Source organism: Littorina saxatilis, linkage group LG7 (assembly GCF_037325665.1).
Source record: "Littorina saxatilis isolate snail1 linkage group LG7, US_GU_Lsax_2.0, whole genome shotgun sequence".
Taxonomy (NCBI): domain Eukaryota; kingdom Metazoa; phylum Mollusca; class Gastropoda; order Littorinimorpha; family Littorinidae; genus Littorina; species Littorina saxatilis.
In genome coordinates, this window is record NC_090251.1 from 28,245,587 (window position 1) to 28,268,012 (window position 22,426).

The window sequence follows — 22,426 nt, forward strand, 5'->3', positions numbered from 1 at the left end:
ATTCTAGAGTAGCATGGCCGCTCTTATTTCATATACAAACCTGGACAGATCTGTGACGAGGAATATAATCCTGTACACGAGAAGGTCCGACATTTGACCACAGGAAGGACAGTGCTATTCTGCGCGTACAGCATGCATATGATAAATATCAAATTTGAGTGGTCAGTAATGCTAATTTTCTCAGCCATTAATGTTTTGTCTGCCAATGTTAGTTTAATGAGTAGACTGCGGCCGATGTCAGAAGCACCTCGTAATTACGAAATTGACGAGTTTACAAATGGAGTAAAGTAGCTCCACTTATGATCGTCATGGTGAAAATCCGTTCCAATTGCATGGCCAATTAACCACTGTACGGAATGTCCTGTTTCGATTACCAAATTGCCAAGGTCAGCTTGACCGACGACCTCACATCTTCTATTGATCTTCATGCTTTTGACCCCTTTTTGATGAGCTTGGTGAAAAAAATGAACAAGCGTGAATACGGAATTACACAAGGTTTCAATGTTTTATTTTCGGCTTTAGGCCCATAGGGCGTTTAAGCAAACACAAAATACACAATTAAGTCACACGCACAATGGGAGTGCACTCAGGCACAGCAAACAGTGAACTTTAATTAAACAACAAAAGAAAAACAGAACACACTAACAAACAGAAACCGCATCTTCATCAACTTGAGCTCTGACGTATCGACAGGAATAGCCTCCTTTATGTTTGTTTTGCTACGCTAAAAAAACAAACACACACACACACACACACACACACACACACACACACACACACACACAAACATACAAAATAAATGTACACAAACTAATTACGTAAGGGATGGGGCTGGGGGATTGGCGTGCGGTGAGGGAGGGGGTTGGTGTGAAAGAAAGCACCACAAAAAGAGGTGGGAGTAAAAACTAGGTCTCTTACCTGTACCCAAATCAAATCATACTTGCTTGCGTATACAGGGCATTTTACTTTTCTTCAGGGGGCGTGTTTTGTTGCTCACAGTTCGCCCCCATTGCTTGCCAATCATTGGGTATTGAGACCAAGGTACACCATTCAATATTGCAGTAATTATGCTAATTTCCATCTCGACTGGTGGTATATATGTAGCAGTGCCTGCTGTCTCCAACACTGGAGGACTCTATGCAGGCAAGATCGTATCAGACGATTGGGCGGGAAACTGACAGGTAGATCATTTCGACATTTTGTTTCTTCGTCAATGTTCCTAATGTTGACTGGCTGGCTGACTGGCTGGCTGGCTCCCTCTGTCTCTCTGTCTCTGTCTCTGTCTCTCTGTCTGTCTCTGTCTCTCTCTCTCTCTCTCTCTCTCTCTCTCTCGGGGGGGGGGGGGGTGGTGGGGGGCGGGGACGTAGCTCAGTTGGTAGCGCGCTAGCTTTGTAGCCAGTTGGTCGCTATCAGCGTGGGTTCGATCCCCACGTTCGGCGAGAGATTTATTTCTCGGAGTCAACTTTGTGCAGACTCTCTTCGATGTCCGAACACCCCCGTGTGCACACATGCGCACGAAAAAATCCCACGTTCACAGCGAAAGTCTCAGGGCTTGGAAAACACGAAGACACGCATGCATCATCTCTCGTCTCTGATTATCATGATCGTATTTTGATACTTTGACGAGACAAACCCAATGCTGGTGTGTCGAAGAAGACAGCCACAGCGGGCTTGTTCGAATCAAAGTAGCACACCATATCTTCAGCGTATTACCAATACCTGTCCCATTATCCCCGAGTACGCAGTACTAGGGTCCAACAGACTTTAATTGTGTGTCTGTCTGTCCCGACTTAACAGCTTATTGCTGGGAAACTACTGGGCGCAGTTCGTTCAAAAGTTGATGCACTAACTTGATAATAGGTCCGATTGATCGTATTAAAACTTCATAATGTTACCTGGGACCCAAATGCCAAATAAATCACAAAATCCACTCTTAACGGCGGGCGCAATTCGCGGTGGGATAGAACAGCTGTTCGGCTGATAAGGCCAAAAAAAAAAATTGTCTGTTTCTGGTCCCCCGACCGACCCTAAATTTCGGCGCCGACCTAAACTTTTTTTTTCCAAACTCAAAAAAAATTTTAATTTTTTTTTTTGGTGGTAAAGGAAAGGGTGAGAAAATGAACAACAAAAACGTGTGAAAACGAAAGTCCGCTGACGATTTGTAAATGTGTTGAGTGTCTTGTCTCTATGTATAGTGAATCCAGTCTCTTTGCGCGATTTTTAAAGTTAGTTTTATTGGTCTACATTTGGGGTTAAAAAAAAATAAATAAATAAATTAAAAAAAATCCCGACCTACCGACCCTATTTTTTTTAGCCATGTTACCAGAAACAGACAAATTTTTTTTGTTGGCCTAAGCCGCCCAGCCAGCCAGCGACAGGCGTGCGTGCGTGCTTTGCGTGCGTGTACCACTGCGCGAGGACTATAGGCATTTGAGTTCACTGGCGAATGATAGAGTTGGTGGCTTGGTGGAAAACGTTTCCGACTATGGCCAAAGTGATCCAGGTTCGATTTCCGGCATGGGCGGTCTATTTTTTTTTTTTTTTCAAAAAAATTCTTGTTTACTATTGTTTATTATGAACGTTTTAATGTTTTATTTTACTGTAATAACTTTTTTAATTGTGTAAAATAAATTTAAAAAAAATAAATTTTTTTAAATCCAAGTGATCCGGGTTCGATTCCCGGCATGGGCGGTCTATTTTTTTTATTTTTTTTTAATTCTTGTTTACTATTGTTTATTATGAACGTTTTAATGTTTTATTTTACTCTAATAATTTTTTTAATTGTGTAAAATAAATAAATAATTTTTTTTTTAAATCCACGTGCACAAGACAAAAACTTTCATACTGGGGGAGCGAGCCAGTCTGAAGAGTACTCGGGTCCAGCGCCAGCGTTTTTTATAGACCAGTTGGTCTAAGAGGACGTTAAACCCTAATAGTCAGTCTCTCTCTCTCTCTCTCTCTCTCTCTCTCTCTCTCTCTCTCTCTCTCTCTCTCTCTCTCTCTCTCTCTCCCTCTCTCTCTTATAATGTTTTCATGTTCTGTTTTGTATTCATGTTAGTTAGCAAGGACAGATTGTAAGACTAGGCCACGCCTAAAATCTCCATCCTTCTGTAATAAAGTTTAATCAATCAATCAATCAATCTCCAAGGTAACGAGATAAAAAAAATAAAAAAAAGTTCGTGTTACTTCACTGCCTATTACTGGGTTTTTTTCTTCTCTTTTTTTTAATTATAATTATTATTATTATCAATATTTTTAGTTCGTTAGTTTACGTCAGCTGTTTTGGGAGTTTGCTGTCCGTTCTTGCGAGCCTAGTATACCTGATATTACTTTATTTTGAAGGCATACTTCTTCCCGAGTCCGACTCACTGTCTCAGATCAGGTCAGACTTTTATGTTACAAAAGTAATTCATAAAACAAAATTCCCACTGTACGCACAGAGAGTACCGAGGGTGTTCAGTTTTGGTATGTGACCAAGTGGAGGGATGGCTTTATCCCATCGTGTCATGTAAAAGCCTGGGAAGATCGCAGACGGTGAGCCGAACTGTTTCCACGGGAAAAAGGGTCCCTTTAAAGGCACAGTACGCCTCCCGTAAACCATCACAGATACTGTCAGGCTTTTACACACAGTACAAACACCCTTTCATTTAAACACTCACCGCTTGAGAACATCCTAAAACAAACTAAAACTAAATGATGACAAAACTGAAGTCCTCCTCATCCACCCTAAAAACAAGCCTCTCCCTCCTTCTGTTCCTTCTTCTATCTCTGTAGGCAACTCTGACATCAAACTCTCATCCTCTGCTAGAAACCTTGGAGTGACCTTCACAGACACCCTCTCCATGGACAAGCACATCACTAACATCTGTAGATCTGCATACACTGAGATCAGAAAAATCAGCAGCATTAGACATCTTCTTTCCTTTGACGCCACCAAAACTCTTGTCTGGTCTCTCATTCTCTCCAAATTTGACTACTGCAACGCTCTACTCACAGGCATTCCCCAGCACCTCACAGACAAACTTCAGAAAGTCCAAAACACAGCAGCTAGACTCATCTTCAGGGCAAAGAAACACGACCACATACAACCACTTATGCAACAACTCCACTGGCTTCCTATATCTTCCCGCATCATACACAAAACCGCCAACATCTGCTTCAACTCTTTCACTGATCCTCACTTTCCTGTCTATCTTTCTGAACTCTTGCATCCTTACACTCCATCCAGACAGCTTCGCTCATCCACTGACAGCAGAATACTTTCCACCCCACGCACCAAAACCAAAACCACTGGCGACCGTTCTTTCTCCTTTTCCGCTCCCAATCTCTGGAATCAACTTCCCCACCCCATCCGTCACTGTAAAACCTCTTCCACTTTCAAAAAGTCCCTTAAAACCCACCTTTTCATGTCTGCTTACAATACCTGAAGCACACGCCTGCCTCGTGATATGTTTTTATCTGCCAGCATTCCAATAAACTCACTTGTTAAATAGTTTTATTGGGTAGTCTCACATTAGTAACACTATAGTATGTACTACTGTTGTTTGTAAAATATGTTTTAAACGCTTACTTAATTCTTTTTATGTATTTAAATATTTGTTGAATTTATTGTGTGTGTGTGTGTGTGTGTGTGTGTGTGTGTGTGTGTGTGTGTGTGTGTGTGTGTGTGTGTGTGTGTGTGTGTGTGAGTACATGTGTGTGTGTGTGTGTGTGTGTGTGTGTGTGCGTGTGTGTGTGTAAGTGTGTATGTGTGCTTGTGTGAGGTTGGGTGTGTGTCAAAATGTGTTGTGCAATATGGCATGAAAATCTTTTTAGATTTGTTGTTAAAAATTACAGCTTTGTATACCATGTTTATTATCTTTTACGAAGTAATGATAGTTAAATAGTCTTTTATGTTTTTTATTTGATCGACCTTCTTAGGATTATGGAGTTTTATGCACTGCCTTTTATAGTTAACTAAATTTTTGTATTTGAAATAGTCCACTGTAGTCGGTGTAGGCCTTAAGCTTTTTTTTTAATCGTTTGTCCAGTATTTAATTTAATTCTCTATTTTTGTATGAACTCAAATGTTTAGTGTTCTTAGTATTGTCTTGTTAGCCTAAGTTCTATTTAATCAGAGTATGTTTGCGTGTGCTTATACCTAGTGATATTGTAAAGCGCATGGTGCTTTTAGTTATGCGCTATAGAAATCTCCTTAATAAATAAATAAATAAATTACTCACACTCACTGTTATCTATATTTAGAGCGCTTAATTACTTCTCTTTCTTATCAGATTTTGTCATTGATGTTCTGCTTCAATTTAGTTACTATTCATACGAGAGTGCGTTGGTTTCAGAGGTTATACAGATATTGATCGTGCGATCAGTTATTTCGTCGCTTTTTTTAAGTTTGTAAATCCCAGACTGCCATTTTGAGGAGAAAACCAATATATAAGAATGTCTAGTATTATTATTATTTAAGTTATTGAGACATCCCAGTGCACTAAAGGATTTATAGAGCAAATCGAGAAAATTCATTATTGAACGAAGCGCATAGCGCTGAGTTCAATAATTATTTTCGAGATTTGCTCTATAAATCCCTTAGTGCACTGGGATTGTTTCAATAACGTTATTGTCAGTACCGCCAGAGAAAAAAGAAGATTCAAAACGCACATTTTGCAACGCGCATTTGGATAGGCGTAACTGTGTGGTCAGGTTTGTGTCACTGGATCTACTTTTGTGTGGGCTGTCTCAAGTGTGTCGTGCTTTCGTCACACGCAAACTCTTGTTTTAATTTCTGTTGGTAAATTCCAGTGTAGCGTTAAGCTAAAAAGTGATGATCTTTCATAGAGACCTCATTTAAACTCGGAGAAAGGACTGTGCTCTTAATTATTTGCGATTCGAAACCTTCATCGAGCTTCGACAGATTGACTGTGCAGAGTTTTGCCCCTTGCCAAGGTCGACGGAAAGAACATTTTCAAAATAAATGTGGCATGTTTCTCGTGTGGTATCTTCACTCATCGGGGAGTCTGGTACTAAATATGAACGGTAAGAATGCTCTGAACCCTACACGTATTAGGCTATATCCCCATCGTTTTATCGTTCACATTTGCCCAACATGTTAATTTGCTGAGCGGGATTTATGTCGTCTGCTACTGCACTGAGTCTCATTTCAAAAACAACTTTGCTCGTCACGTTGCACTGAGTCTGCACGCATGGGCAGGCTGGTAATAAGTCTTATATATGGTAAGAACGTTCTAAACCCTACACGTTTTCGATTCCGATTGTTCTTGCCTTGAAATAATAATTCGGAAAACATTCATTTACTGAACAGATGCAGTCGTATTTCAGTGTAGTCTGCTACGTGCTGATCTAGCTGCTACCGTCTCTGCTGCTACGTTATCGGAATAACACTTGTGTTTTCTGTTAGCTGCTGGGAATTGTATACTAACTCATCATTTGGTAATGTGGACAATAAACTACATGCCACTAACATGGCATAATTATGAGAGGAATCTTCGCAAGTCGAAACTGAAAAATTAGACACAGCGGGTTCTATTTGTAGATCAGTGGCAACTGTGGCACAGGCACATGCAATCTGTCAGGAAAAAACAACCATCTTCTGTTTTAATTGAGAAGCAGGAAATTTATGGTCTTAATCATTGGTATTGTGGAGAATATAAGCTACATGTCATTAATTAATTCTGAGGATGAGAGTACACTCTCGCTTAAGCAAAGGGCGGAAGAATACGCTCCGTGGAAAAGTTAGCGCACTCCAAGAGTGCGCTAACAGTTTTAGCGCATCGCCATTAGCCAATCAACTGGTTCACATCAGTCATGTGACACCAGCACTTACTGACAATTATTATTATTATTATTATTATTATTATTATTATTATTATTATTATTATTATTATTATAATTAATATAATTATTTAGCCAAAAACACGAGAGGAAAAGGGCAAAAGCGAGGCCTACTAAAAAAAATATCCTGTAGTGCGTGATGGGGGACAGCTAACGCCGTATCTTTCCCCATTAGCGTAATTGTATGCAGAATTGTGTCGAGCCAAGGTACGCGGGGATACTTTAGAATTTTTTTTCAGATCTGATCATGCGTTCACTAATTAAATCAATAACGCGAAAAAGGCCAAATATGCTGGTTAAATCGACATGGCTGAGCTCATTCGACATCATCCTGCTGTGTGAGCTAGAGCAATCTACCACTGTATCTTCTGTTTAATGGGGCGAGTCTGAAGGGTCTCATTAATTTCAAGTGATTTACAACCCTCAAAAAAATGATAGAGTGTAGCTGTTATTAAGGCCCCCAAAAAATAAAAAATCTGTTTACGGTAACATATGCAAAAAAAATAGGGTCAGTAGGTCGAGATTTTTTTTTTTTTTTTTAAACCATATTTTTCAGTTATTTTGCCAAAAAACAAAGACTTTTTTTGTTACTTTTTTTTTATTAATTTTTTTTTCTTTTTTTTCCCCAAATGCCAAAAAAAGTCTAGGTTCGCGCGAAAAAATAGGGTCGGTCGGGATACCGTAAACAGACTATTTTGGGGGGTTTTTTGCCTAAAAAGCGACAGTGTTCGAGATAGCAATAAATTGTGTTTTGCTGTGGCTGCCACGGGTAAGACGGACACTCTAATGATACCATCCTTCCTGTGTAACTTATTGAGCTATATATAGACCTTGTGCAATTCCGGCAGATAACTCTGCAGAGCAGCTGCTGTGAAAGGGGGACTACTGCGTCCCCTTGTCACACAGACATAATTCAGAATTTCATCTGATACATTGGAAACTTGCTATTTTTCTGTCTGATCATATTTTCTATTAGAAACAAGTCGATAGGTTAGAAGCAAATCTTACATTATATGCATGAATCAACAAACGCGATAATTCTAGGAACTTAAAGGTGTAACGTTCCATCCATCAACCGTTTAACTCTCCATTCATTAACATATCTTCTTTTCAATCTATGATTTAAGAACGTTAATTGTTGTTTGTTTGTTTGTTTGTTTCTTTCTTTCTTTGTCTGTTTGTTTATGTGTTTGTGTGTTTGTTTGTTTGTGTGTGTGTTTGTTCGTTTGTTTGTTTGGTTGTTTGTTTAATTGTTTGTTTGTTTGTTTGTTTGTTTGTTTTTGCGTTGTTTTGTTGTTTTGTTGTTTTTGCGTGGTTTTTTTTATGGGAGGGGGTGCATAATATTAACTTCATGGTTGTTGTTGTTGTTGTTGTTGTTGTTGTTGTTGTTGTTGTTGTTGTTGTTCTTCTTGTTCTTCTTCTTGTTCTTGTTCTTGTTCTTCTTCTTCTTCTTCTTCTTCTTCTTCTTCTTTTTTTCTTCTTCTTCTTCTTCTTCTTCTTCTTTTTCTTCTTCTTCTTCTTCTTCTTCTTCTTCTTCTTCTTCTTCTTCTTCTTCTTTTTCTCTTCTTCTTCTTTTTCTTCTTCTTCTTCTTCTTCTTCTTCTTCTTCTTCTTCTTCTTCTTCTTCTTCTTCTTCTTCTTCTTCTTCTTCTTCTTCTTATTCTTGTTATTTTAAAATCATACATATAGGTTACACACTCCGAGTTCTGATTATCTTGCATATTTTCCCGAGGGTCGATTTTCATGTATTACCGAGCCTTTGGCTTACGAGGTGTGTAAGCTATTTATCCCATTACTCCGACGTTTTCATTAAAAACACTTCCTGTTTCCACTAAAACCTGCCCGTGCCTGTTTTCAGCTTGCCAAAAGCCTCCGCAGTCGAAATTCATGTCAATGAATTCATGCGCAAAGCTAGTTCCCATTTGTCAGCATAATGGACGGCGTCATTCGACTTGTATGTGGACATTCAGTCATTCATATTGCTTATAAAAAGGTCTGCTACCCAAGTCAGCGATGAATACAATAACATTATAAAAGCGATGGTATATGTTTGTCAACTGCCAAAACCACACAGAACACGTCCTTGTCGAAAGAAGGCTTGCCAGTAAGTCCAGAGCTATTCTGTTCGACCTAGGGCATCCCCTCCACGACGCACTGATGGATCTCCGCATCACACGGAACGCTCGGTTTCTCATGCCTAGGTGTCGAACGGAGCGTTTTCGGCGTTCTTTTCTTCCTGCAGCTGTGAGATATTTTAACAGCAACCGAGCCATTGTCCTGGCCACAGACTATCAGTGATGCCTTTTAAATGTACCTCTTAGTGATAGATTTAATATGATTTGATGACTGTTTGACCTTTGATCATAACTAGTGCTGTGATAAAGAGCTCTAGCACTGTTGTGATGGTGTTGACACTATATTTTGCCCAATTGAGTCTAACTACCTGATGGCTAATCTACTGTGATACCTGTGATAACTGATGATGATTACTGTTATTGGTTTTATGTGTTTGGTTGGTCTCTTCTTTGGTAGTGCAATAGCGTTAATTATGGATTGTTGTTATCATCATTTACATAAAAACTTATCTGTTAATCCAAACAATGATATAATTACTGTGATGTTCTTAACTACACTTTAACATGGAATGTATGTATGTATGTATGTATGTATGTATGTATGTATGTATGTATGTATGTATGTATGTATGTATGTATGTATGTATGTAGGTATGTATGTAGGTATGTATGCATGTGTGTTGGTGTGTCGGTGTGTCATGTGTGCAAGAAAAAAGGGTATTGTAGTTTTTTATCATGGGTTTTATGAATTTTCTTCTCTTACTCTTTTATAATTATTAATTAATGACCTATATGTGCTGATGACCAATTTAATTTCCTTTGTTGGATCAATAAAATGTTATGAGTTATGAGTTATGAGTTACGTGTGAACAAACAATACAACCTTCACAATGTTTCGCTCTGGTGTATTGATGATTGTGGAAACGATACAGTTCATTGCCACGGTCGGCCACTTAACATTGTGTATTGACTTTCCATATCTTTCTCTGGACAGGCTACTTTTGATTAAGTGAGTACTGCTTATTGGTGATGTTTCATATTTTGGACATCAAATATTCAGGTATGAATAAGTCTGTGTACGTTTATTTTTGAAGCGAGTCAGAAACTACAGGCGTAACTAAGAGTGGTATTACAATAAATTGACAGATGGGAAAAGGTGTCGGTTATCAAATTAATTCTGAAAAAAACCAGAAAAACCCCCCAGGTATTTGACTGTTTGGGTGATCATGTGTACTTGCATAGCTGCGTGAATATCGTGAAGTGTTGCGTCTTTATATTGATCTTCGATTCATTTATTTACGTTTTAGTCCGTTCCTGCCTTCCTACCCCCTTCTTTACTTCTTTTCTTCCTTTCCTTCTTTCTTTCTTTCTTTCTTTCTTGTTTTTCTCATTTTATGTGTTTGCCTGTTTAAATCCTTGCTTACGTCATTTTTATATTTAGTCAAGTTTTGACTAAATATTTTAACATCGAGGGGGAATCAAAACGAGGGTCGTGGTGTATGTGTGTGTGTGTGTGCGTGCGTGCGTGCGTGCGTGCGTGCGTGTAGAGCGATTCAGACCAAACTACTGGGCCGATCTTTATGAAATTTTACATGAGAGTTCCTGGGATTGATATCCCCGAACATTCTTCTCCTTTTTTTGATAAATGTCTTTGATGACGTCATATCCGGCTTTTCGTGAAAGTTGAGGCGGCACTGTCACGCTCTCATTTTTCAACCAAATTGGTTGAAATTTTGGTCAAGTAATGTTCGACGAAGCCCGGACTTCGGTATTGCATTTCAGCGTGATGGCTTAAAAATTAATTAATGACTTTGGTCATTAAAAATCTGAAAATTGTAAAAAAAAATAAAAAATTATAAAACGATCCAAATTTACTTCTCCATTATTTTCTGATTCCAAAAACATATAAATATGTTATATTTGAATTAAAAACAAGCTCTGAAAATTAAAAATATAAAAATTATTATCAAAATTAAATTTTCCAAATCAATTTAAAAACACTTTCATCTTATTCCTTGTCGGTTCCTGATTCCAAAAACATATAGATATGATATGTTTGGATTAAAAACACGCTCAGAAAGTTAAAACGAAGAGAGGTATAGAAAAGCGTGCTATCCTTCTCAGCGCAACTACTAAACCGCTCTTCTTGTCAATTTCACTGCCTGAACGGTGGACTGACGATGCTATGAGTATACGGTCTTGCTGAAAAATTGCATTGCGTTCAGTTTCATTCTGTGAGTTCGACAGCTACTTGACTAAATATTGTATTTTCGCCTTACGCGACTTGTTTTCTCTCAGAATGACGCAGTCCGTGAGTCTGCTCAAGTGGCGTGTGCTGTGTGTGGTCGTGCTGACGTCATTGTTTGACGTCACATCGGCCAAATGTCCGTGGTCGGAAGACGGCCTGTTGCTGTGGAGTGACCCCAACACCTGGGACGATGGTCAAGTGCCGGGCTTTGAGGCAGAGGTCAGCTGTTTGTTTCACAAGTTTCACAAGTTTATTAAAAAGTTTTGGCCCCAGGGGGCTAAGAAATCATATAGCAACAAAATTAATCCAATATTGAATATGAATGCAGAAATACTACTCACAAATCATTACAACCAACAACGTCATGCAAAATCCATACAAAATACCTTCTATACCTCAAATTGAACAAACAAAATTAAAATAGATGAAACAAACTGAGCCAACCATTACAATAGACCCACTGTGGGTTTGTGTGTGTGCGAGAGAGAGAGAGAGAGAGAGAGAGAGAGAGAGTGTGTGTGTGTGTGTGGTGTGTGTGTGTGTGTATGTGTCTGTTTGTCTGTCTGTCTGTCTGTCTGTCTGTCTGTCTGTCTGTCTGTACGTCTTTTTATGTACGTCAGATTGCTTCTACATTTTGCTTAAATCAATCATTAATGTTGCCGTGTTCAACCCAGGTGACGGTGAACAAACGCGTTCTACTCGACATCCAGCCGCCCAGCCTGAGGACCATCACAGTGCCGGCAGGGGGCGCGCTGGTCTGGGGCAACGTTCGCGACATCACCCTTAACGTTACCTACATCGTCGTGTACGGAGAGTTTCACATCGGCAGCGAGGATTGCAGGTTCCGGAAGCAAGCCACCATCAATCTTTATGGTAGGGAGTTCCATGCGTGCAAACCACGATCGTTGTTATTGTTGTTGTGTTCGAATCCTTGCAAGAAAGTCAAAGAAACTGATTAACTTTGTAAATGGATAGACGACTGAAGCGTGTTGTTGTTGTTGTTGTTGTTGTTGTTGTTGTTAAGACGGCCTCGATCGTAGCGTAGTGTGGAGGACGCTGGCCTTCCGCGTGGAACGTTCTAGGTTCGAATCCCGGTCGGTCGAGCCTGGTTGGTTAAGGGCGGTCCCTAATTGAGCCCGAAGTCGACTTCGCGAAGACTTCACGAAGTCTGTCTGCCGAAAACTCAGTGCTAAAGCTAGTTGAGGCCAGCTTTGCGCAGTCGACTTCGCGAAGACTTCACGAAATCTGTCTGCCGAAAACTCAGTGCTAAAGCTAGTTGAGGCCAGCTTTGCGCAGTCGACTTCGCGAAGACTTCACGAAATCTGTCTGCCGAAAACTCAGTGCTAAAGCTAGTTGAGGCCAGCTTTGCGCAGTCGACTTCGCTCAGTTGAGGACGGGCTTAAATGATGTGCTTTACTTCAGAAAGTAAATACAATTTTATCAATTATTCCACTGTTGTGCCACAGGACTGTCCAACAGCACATACCAGGTGGGAGGGTTCGGGAGGAAGTTCGTGGGCGTGGCACCAGGGGGGACATTGGAGTTCCACGGACTGGACAAGATGTCTTGGACCAAGCTGGCCCACACCATTCCTCCTGCGTTGGACCTCCAATGTAGCCTTGTCTACAGCCACACGGTGAGCATTCAGGCATCCAGTACTATATACCCAGTGATGGTGATCGCCTTTTTCTGAAGCGACCAGGGCTGAGGTGTCACCCACACGGGTGAGATCAAACGGCGGGGTCTGATTGGTTAAAATCACAACTAATCTCAATTTCAACCATTCCAACACTGCGGCTGGCTCCAACCCGGTTGGTAACTTAAGTCGTGCACTTCGGGCCAGGCATCCACACTATCCAGTGATGGTGATCGCCTTTTTTTGAAGCGACCAGGGCTGAGATGCACGAAGCGAAAGTTTGTGCCATCCAAACGGGTGAGAACATAACGAGAGGTCTGATTGGTTAAAATCACAACAAATCTCAATTTCAACCAATCCAACTCAGTGGCTGGCTCCCACCCGGTTGGTAACTTTGTCGTGCACCTCTGCCTAGGGCTCCCCAAAACTGTGCGTCCCTGCGTTCTCTACGCACTAGAAGCCAAGAAATTACCAGAAATGTATTGAGGGGTTCTCACGACGCACATAACCTGAATAGAGCAAGTCCCGGGACGCACTACATATCCGTTATCATGCGAATCGTCGGTACTGTTTTCAGAAAATGTCATGCCAGATCTGTACCGATTTAAATTTACAGAGTTAATCTTATCGATATAACCATTGCTTTTGTGAAGGGCTCAGAGAACTGCCCAGAGTTGGCAATACTTTTGAATCAGCGTAACAAAGAGCTTGTATCGGCGAGGAATGTGTCTTCTTTTAAGTTCAGTACCTTCTTATTTGAATTCTCGAGAAAAAATATAGGAGCTAGGCCTCTGAGCATTTTTAAAGCTTGAAACTTCTAAATTACGAAAGAAAGAATGAATGCTTTTTATGTTTGGTTTTTTTTCTCCTGCAAGTAAACATCCTTGCTCTTGATCATGACATTTAAAACTCATTTTGTTACCAGTGTGTGTCTGTCTGTCCGCTTAACTTAAAATATCACTGGATCGAAGTACAGTAAATGCAAAGTTTTGTTTCGTCGTAAATGACACGTTCAAATATAAACCTACCATTCTTTATTATTTTTTTTATTTTTCTCGGTTTTTTTGTCAAGAAGTTCCAAGCGCTGTGACGTGTTTGTGACAGCCGTCAAGTCTTTTTCATTGTGTCAAGAAATTCCAAGCGATGCCCCTTTTTCTTGTGCGCTGTGACGTATTTGTGATAGACGTCAAGTCTGTTTCATTTTGTTAAGAAATTCCAAGTGATGCCCATTTTTTTCTCATGCGCTGTGAAATGTTTGTGACAGACGTCGAGTCTGGTCAATGAACAGCGACGCGGACTGCACGTGCTGGCGTGGAACAGTGACGGCAGTGTGCGCGACTTCAACGTCTTTGATGCAAACAACTTCAACACCCTGCCAGAGTTCCTTAGTGGTCTGTGAAAATCATTGTTTACGCTGTCTGTCTCTCCCTGTCTCTGTTTATCTGCCTTTGTCTCTGACTCAATAGCTGTCTGTCTGTTTGTCTGTCTGTTTGTCTGTCTGTCTGTCTGTCTGTACCCCAATGGAAGTATATCGAAACATCGGACGGACATATAGCGATTTAAAAAAAAATAATAATAAAAATACGCTTACATGGAAAGCGGCTAACCTTTACCACTTCCTATTTTATGTGTGTCCCTAGGTCTACCCGCGGGGTCAGTGGTAGCAGCCTCCGTGAAGAAAGGCATTGGAGCGCCTACCGAGACTGTGTACGCAGAGCTGGAGTCACTGGGCTCAAAGTCCATCCGATCTGTGCTGGACGGACAGAACTACGCCTTCCTTGCAAAGACAGGTACAGTGCCACGATATGTGCTCTACCACCCCCATGAACCCTTTGAGGTAACAAATAAACTTGGACAATCTGAGCTGTAATTTATTCTCAAAATGGGTCGTATGGACAGAAGCTCTTTTGGGTATTCATTTGCTTAAACAGCACCGACAATGGACAAAACAAATCAAAACCACACACACACACACACACACACACACACACACACACACACACACACACACACACACATACAGAAAGAGAGAAAGTGAACGAGATAGATATAGAGAGAGAGAGAGAGACACACACACATACACACACACACGCACGCACGCACGCACGCTCGCATGCATCCAAGCACGCACACACGCACGCACACACAAACACACATACACAAGCTTGGTCAAGTCTCTTCTGCTAAACGACGAAGGAAGAGGGATTCACCGTACCGATCGCCAAAATCCATGATGACGATGACGATGATGGTGATGATGATGATGATGATGATGATGATGGTGATGACGATGACGATTACGATGATGATGATGATGATGATGATGATGATGATGATGATGATGATGATGATGATGATGATGATATTAATGATTGCATGAAATATGCAACTGGACATAGCCCACACATGCAGCCTTAGTTTTTCCCTAAGATTTTCAAAATTCACTTTCATTTGAACAGGAGATAAAAGCTCCGCACAAGAAACTGTGCAGGCAGACGAATACGTGCTCGTGGTGGACACATCACGTGACCTTGCCTTCAGAGTGGCCTCCCTTTCCGACAATTCTGTGGATTTCCAAGTCATGGACGGAGAAGCGGCGCTCCCTAAAATCACCGTTCAGCATGACGTTTCAAGTTGGAGTGTCGGTGGGTAGTAACTATGCACAATGATTCTGACAATTTAGTTTGGAGTAAATTTTAAATGTAGTGTCCAATATAAGCTTTCTCCGTAACCCGTACAACCTGTATTTATTCGCCTCGGACATGGAAATAATATTTACGGAGTAAGTCAATTTTTAAGCCGAAATTATGGCTCTTGGTCACGATTTTGCCTCATTTAGAACTATCTGCCACGATTCTCTCCGTCTCTTTAGTTTCATTTCTTGGAAAAGCTTCATTGAATTGATGATGATCTGCACACAACTAAATCAGTTTTCAAGATGATTTTTTTTAGTACTTAGCTGCAAAGTAGTTGTGTTTTTGTTTTACTGTAATAGATCCATCCCTACATTTACGATCTACCATGACGTTTCAAGGTAAGGTATAAGCAGGCACAATGATTTAAACAATATTCACTGTTAATTAAAAAAGTGCTTTCAGATCATCATTAAACATTACACTTCAAGAAAGAGTGTAAGTTGTTACGCTTGTAGTTATGTAGATAGTATATTCAGATGTCAAAATGCCACTCCCTTCTCTTGCTTCTATGCATGGCCTAATACCTCAAAGCCTGTGACAAGAAAGGAGGATGTATTGTTAATAGAAATCTCCTTAATAAATAAATAAATAATATGCATAGATGTCCGGGCTGGGGCGGACACGGGTCAACTTTATGTTCAATCCCCGTGTTACCACTGTGGCACGTAAAACTCAAAAGACCTCGGTCATTATGCCATATATACAGATCGCTGATTGCACCTAAACACGCACGCACCTGGGTAGCGCGACTCTGTTGCTGCTTGCTTTCCACTGGAAGGAAGCGTCACAAATGAAGTTATGAAAGTGAATATGGAAAAACATGCACAATGGTGGCACTGCTACCAAAGTCGAAGTTCCGGTATTAATTCAACACCACCAATGTGTTACACATTAATTCTTGAGTGAACCGTAAACGGTATATATTTATATATGCATTTTAAGTGTTTGAAAGATGTGTTACAATGTACACTAAAATGTGCTCATGTTCTCCATTATGGCGTCATCACGGTCACAGGTGACGAAATCCTTGTGACGTCAACGGACTTTGACTGGCGTCAGGCGGAGGTGAAGAAAATCATTGCTTGTGGCGACTGTGCAGCAAACCAGATCAAGCTCGACTGTGAGTGGACACTTCTTTTCTTGGACTTTCACTTTGTCGTCTTAGTTCTAATTGCAACAGGGGCGCCTGGTCGCCCAGTTGGTACAACACTGGACTTGTAATTCTCGGGTCACGGGTTCGATTCCAGGCCGGGGCGGACACGAGTCAACTGAACTTACAGACTCAGAGACCAGGGCCGGACTAGGGGGGGGGGTTGGGGGGTTATAGGCGCAACCCCTATAACACCCCCCCCCTGGCTTAAGAATGTACCTCCCAAACGCATTTTTTTGTGTGGGGGAGGCGTGGGGGAGGGGGGGGGTTGCATCTGGATCATCATGAAATCCGAGGAGAAATCGCACCTCTCACCCCCTCAAGACATTCTTCTTCAACGATTTGTGTGATGAAAAGTATGAGTCCTTACAATCTCCATTCTTCTTCATTGCCCATACAGCTTGCTGTCGCATTTACCTTTTTCGTTCAAGGAGAGGCTTCCTTTCCCTCCAGAAACATCAAAAAACGTTCGCCCCCTGGACACCCATCTATAACACCCCCCCCCCCCCCTAGTACTTACCAAGTCCGGCCCTGGAGACGGTATCCATGTCTCACTCCCGTGTCACCGCTGCGGCACGTAAAAGACCTCTGTCATTCTGCAGGTGGTTGATTAGACCTTAACTCGCTAAACAAAAAAATTGGTAACGCATCAGTTAAAACTAAGCAAGCTTCTTGCTTTGCACGCAGCGTTAGAACTGTATGTTGAATTAGTTTCGTTTGTGACGTCGGTGTTGATCATCAACATCAACATCAATTCAGCAAAAAATGTACACCAGAAGCAGCCAGGCTGTCGCTGTTGATGTGGAGGGCCCCAAAGGGTTTAAAATCGTCATCGTGATTGGCGTTTTTTGACCTTTCTGTGACCGTGATTGCCGAAATTTCCATTTCTGTGATCGTGATGAGACTTTGCCCGTGATCCGTGTTGACAAAAAAATCAAGTCTCGTGATCGTGATCGTCATTTGTTTTCGTGATCGTGATGGGCATTATTGCAAAGCATTTTATTTTCAACGTACATTTTTCACAGCTGTATCACTCTATGATCCTCTATTCGTCAAGGTGTTTGTGATCGTGAAAACAAAAATCAAGGTAACTGTGATCGTGAAAGCTAAAATTTCCCTTTCCGTGATCGTGATGATACCCCCCCCCCCCCCCCCCCCTTTGGGGCCCTCGATGTTGGGTATTTGTCCAAGTTGAAAGATGGTTGTGTCCCATTTACAACCCTGGATAGCTCTATAAGGATATTGCATGATCGTTTACACGCACTATATCGCACTATATTTCTGCTCCCTTTGTTCTGCTTGATTTCAGCACCGTTCGAAAACCTACATTACGGGGAGGTCACTCTCAATGTCGACGAGCGGGCAGAGGTGGCGCTGCTAACGAGAAACGTTAAAATCCAAGGTCAACTGGAGGACGAGTGTTATTCTAGCACCGCTAACGAACGTTGGCTGTGTAGCACTTTTAAACGGGACCTCTTCGGCGGACATGTCAAGGTAGGGAAATAATTAACATCTCAATACTTATCATATCTTATGTTTTCACAGTTCTTTAGCGATTAGATATATATGTTTTTTCAAGAAAACACAGATATTGTTTTCGAGACATTCAAACCTGACTTAAAATATAGTGCAGCCGGTTCAAATGACCGATTTCCAGCCAACTTTTACCAGGAAGAAATCGCCCAAGAGTAATGACGTTCGAATCTTAATTACCCTTTCCTATTTCACCCGCACAAACACTATCAACAAATAGTATAATGTGATGATTTGCGAGGCAAAATCGGTGAGAAGCTGACCATGTAAACGCCCCTCCCTCCAGCTGGGCCGAGGTACACGAGAAAGTTACCAACGGGGTGGGGCCCAGCCGCGGTGTTGGGTTGGTTGAAATTGAGATGTTTTTTTGATTTCAACGAATCAGATCCCGCGGTTTGTTCTCATCCGGTTGGGTGTCACCCACTTTCGCTTCGTGTACTTCTGCCCTAATGTTCAACCGGCCCTCAGTCAACTCGAAAAGTGCTTGATGTGTGCGCTACGTGTCTCGTTGCAGGCGGTGTTTGGGGCGACTTTTCACGTGGAAGGCGTGGAGCTGTTTCAACTTGGCCAGCAACAAAATCAAGGTCAGTAACTGTAATACAAAAAAAATATGAATTTATTTCACAGACTGTCACTAGTACTTAAGAAATGTTTGTACAATAACTTCTTTTTCTTCTTGTCGATCACACGTCTTTACTGTTAGACCGGACAGCGAGACCAATGTTTTACAATAACATTCCAAACTGCACACATGGAGCGCCCAGGCTGTTAATTGTTGCAATTGTTGTAATAATTATGTTAAAGAGGAGGGACGCACGGCTTTATCCCACATAATAGACTGACCAGATATGGAAATGGCTAGTCGAACTGTTAACATGGGAAGGACTTTGCCTGTCACGTTTGAGATATACTGTGCAGCTGCATACCCGCTGCACTTCCACATGATGAACGACGCGAGCGGGATGTACGTGCGCAACACCTCTATCCACCACACACTGGCCCGCTGTGTCACGGTGCATGGTACGCATCACGCTGAGGTACGTCTGACCATGCCTCATGGTAGTGCCCTCTCGGTCTCTCTCTGTCTGTCTGTCTGTCTGTCTCTGTCTGTCTGTCTCTGTCTGTCTGTCTATCTGTCTGTCTGTCTGTCTGTCTGTCTGTTTCTCTCTCTCTCTCTCTCTCTCTCTCTCTCTCTCTCTCTCTCTCTCTCTCTTTCTCTCTTTCTCTCTCTCTCTCTCTCTCTCTCTCTCTCTCTCTCTGATTTTTTTCTCTCTCTCTTTCATTTTGTTTCTCTCTCTCTTTCATTTTGTCTGTCTCTTTGTCTCTGTCTGTCTGTCTGTCTCTCTCTCTTTTTACATTTAGTCAAGTTTTGACTAAAATTTTAACATAGAGGGGGGAATCGAGACGAGGGTCGTGGTGTATGTGTGTGTGTCTGTCTGTCTGTGTGTGTGTGTGTGTAGAGCGATTCAGACTAAACTACTGGACCGATCTTTATGAAATTTGACATGAGAGTTTCTGGGTATGATATCCTCAGACGTTTTTTGCATTTTTTTGATAAATGTCTTTGATGACGTCATATCCGACTTTTCGTGAAAGTTGAGGCGGCACTGTCACGCTCTCATTTTTCAACCAAATTGATTGAAATTTTGGTCAAGTAATCTACGACGAAGCCTGGACTTCGGTATTGCATTTCAGCTTGGTGGCTTAAAAATTAATTAATGACTTTGGTCATTAAAAATCTGAAAATTGTAAAAAAAATATTTTTTTTATAAAACGATCCCAATTTACGTTCATCTTATTCTCCATCATTTTCTGATTCCAAAAACATATAAATATGTTATATTTGGATTAAAAACAAGCTCTTAAAATTAAAAATATAAAAATTATTATCAAAATTAAATTTTCGAAATCAATTTAAAAACACTTTCATCTTATTCCTTGTCGGTTCCTGATTCCAAAAACATATAGATATGATATGTTTGGATTGAAAACACGCTCAGAAAGTTAAAACGAAGAGAGGTACAGAAAAGCGTGCTATCCTTCTCAGCGCAACTACTACCCCGCTCTTCTTGTCAATTTCACTTCCTTTGCCATGAGCGGTGGACTGACGATGCTACGAGTATACGGTCTTGCTGCGTTGCATTGCGTTCAGTTTCATTCTGTGAGTTCGACAGTTACTTTAATATTAGAGAGATTAAGAAGCACTACCACATTCGTTTCGTTGGCATTTTCGGTTGTAAAACGTCACACCTTTTTGAGTACACGTGACTTCCGATCTCTACGAACAGAAATTCGCTTCGCCAAGAGAAACGAAATTCGTAGAATTGGTCATTCTGACGAAAGTGACTTCGGTCGCGTTTTATATTCGAATAGTCATAAAATATGCCTACCTTGTGTAATCGATGTATGCTTTGACATCTTTAGGCGCGATTTATCATTGAAATGTTTTTAAAAATCAAGTTTAAAAAGCCGTAAAGCAGGCTTGAATTGGGTAAGTGAGTGACTGAGCAGACGAAAGAAATTTCAAGATGGCGACCCAAACATCAGGCCGACTCAACTTTTCAGTCGGCTGGTCAAGCCGCCTAGAGGAGAAAAATGCATGAAGCAGTTAAAGTTTATGATGTGTTGAGTTGTGGCCTGAGTATCTGATGCGTTTCAGCAGAAGTGAGGCAGCTGGTATTATCTGATCGACACTTCTGAACCGGTGCGACCAGCGAAACGAAATTCTTCTGTCCTCTTAACCGCTGTACTAGCGACACATGGTGTTCCCCCGCCGAGTGTCTTTTGCAACCACGAAAATGCCAACCATATTAATGTGGTAGCCCTTCTTAAAGTCTCTATGTTGTATTTTCGCCTTACGCGACTTGTTTCTCTTTATCTTTCGCTCTCGCTCTCTCTCTCTCTCTCTCTCTCTCTCTCTCTCTCTCTCTCTCTCTCTCTCTTTCCCTCCCTCTCTCTCTCTCCTTCCCTCTCTCTCTCTCTCCTTCCCTCTCTCTCTCTCCTTCCCTCTCTCTCTCTCTCTCTCTCTCTCTCTCTCTCTCTCTCTCTCTCTCTCTCTCTCTCTCTCTCTCTCTCTCTCTCTCTCTCTCTCTCTCTCTGTGTCTGTCTTTCTCACTCTCTTACTCTCTCTTTCTCTTTCTCTCCATCCCATTTCACATTGTTGGTGTGATATGTTTTAGTGTTGTTATTTTTAGTGTAATTCTTAATTCTAAGTAAATGTAATATATTTTATGTCTGAAACTGCCCGACACTGCGTGGCAATGTTCCTTGTTTTATAAGGACAGTAACATTTGGAGTCTTTGAGTCTTGAGTCTGAGTTAAGTGTTTTACAAACCCGTACTGCGTGAATAGAATAATGTCACGCAAATACTCAAATGCGTTTCTCTTACAGCTGCACCGAGGAAAAAGTGTGTCTTTAGAGAGATTAAAAAGGACCCTTTAGGCGGTAACGAAGTGCGTTTTTTTCACCTTGTTTATTTATTTTTATTTTGGGAGATCTGATATCGCATGGGCATTTTAATACACTCGCGTTTTGCCCCTACTGTGGTATCGAGATCAAGGTCTCAAAATTATGACGTTTCACGGCCTAAGAAAAGAAACGAAACAAAATTCGTTGCTCCTCTCAATCAGCCTAATGTCGAGGAAATCCATTGTTTAAACGTGCACTGAGCACTCCCACACTCCCCCCCTCCCCCAACCCTCTCACAAACACACACACTCAGAGCAGTGAGTAGGTAGCATAAAATGAGCTCCTGTCTCTAATAACCTAAGCGCACTACGTCAATGTTGTGAGAATAATCATACAAATCGAAATCCAATAATCGGCTCGTTTTACAATTTGCATTGTTATCATTTTCACGAGTTTTCATTCACAAGCACCTGGGAAATAAATCTCATGTTCCCCAGGCAATAAATCCCCGGTTACCATAGTTGCAGGAAGCAGGTTATACATGGATAATCAAAAGCAAACCCAATAGAAACGATCGGGGATTCTTCGGCTCTTTTCATTGGCGTTTCCCCAGACCTAAACAGACGACACGACACTGCTTTGCAAAGTTCCACAAACGAACTGGCAAACTTGCAAAAGTAAACAAAAAACAAAACTACTTCATGAAAGGTCATAAATTCATCATAAACAAATGAAACCTACCGATATGTTTTGTCTTCTTACAAAGTCATGGAGTGCGTGTATCTGTGTTTCGATACACAGACGTTCGGAGAAACACGAACGTCAAGTTCAAGTCAA

The 22,426-nt window shown here is 41.2% G+C and overlaps 1 protein-coding gene across 2 annotated transcripts in view; it reads left to right on the top strand.

Annotated features, from left to right (window-relative positions):
* The first annotated feature begins 1,134 nt into the window (after positions 1-1,134).
* Positions 1,135-22,426, top strand: part of LOC138971086 (cell surface hyaluronidase CEMIP2-like) — a 76,194-nt gene continuing 54,902 nt past the window's right edge. For both annotated transcript variants that reach the window (XM_070343685.1, XM_070343686.1), the window contains exons 1-11: positions 1,135-1,181; positions 11,216-11,384; positions 11,840-12,038; positions 12,632-12,801; positions 14,066-14,192; positions 14,442-14,591; positions 15,261-15,446; positions 16,513-16,617; positions 17,957-18,141; positions 18,695-18,764; positions 19,099-19,217. In XM_070343685.1, coding sequence (XP_070199786.1) covers positions 1,138-1,181; positions 11,216-11,384; positions 11,840-12,038; positions 12,632-12,801; positions 14,066-14,192; positions 14,442-14,591; positions 15,261-15,446; positions 16,513-16,617; positions 17,957-18,141; positions 18,695-18,764; positions 19,099-19,217 — 1,524 coding nt within the window. In that variant the 5' untranslated portion in view covers positions 1,135-1,137. The remainder of the gene's footprint in view (positions 1,182-11,215; positions 11,385-11,839; positions 12,039-12,631; positions 12,802-14,065; positions 14,193-14,441; positions 14,592-15,260; positions 15,447-16,512; positions 16,618-17,956; positions 18,142-18,694; positions 18,765-19,098; positions 19,218-22,426) is intronic.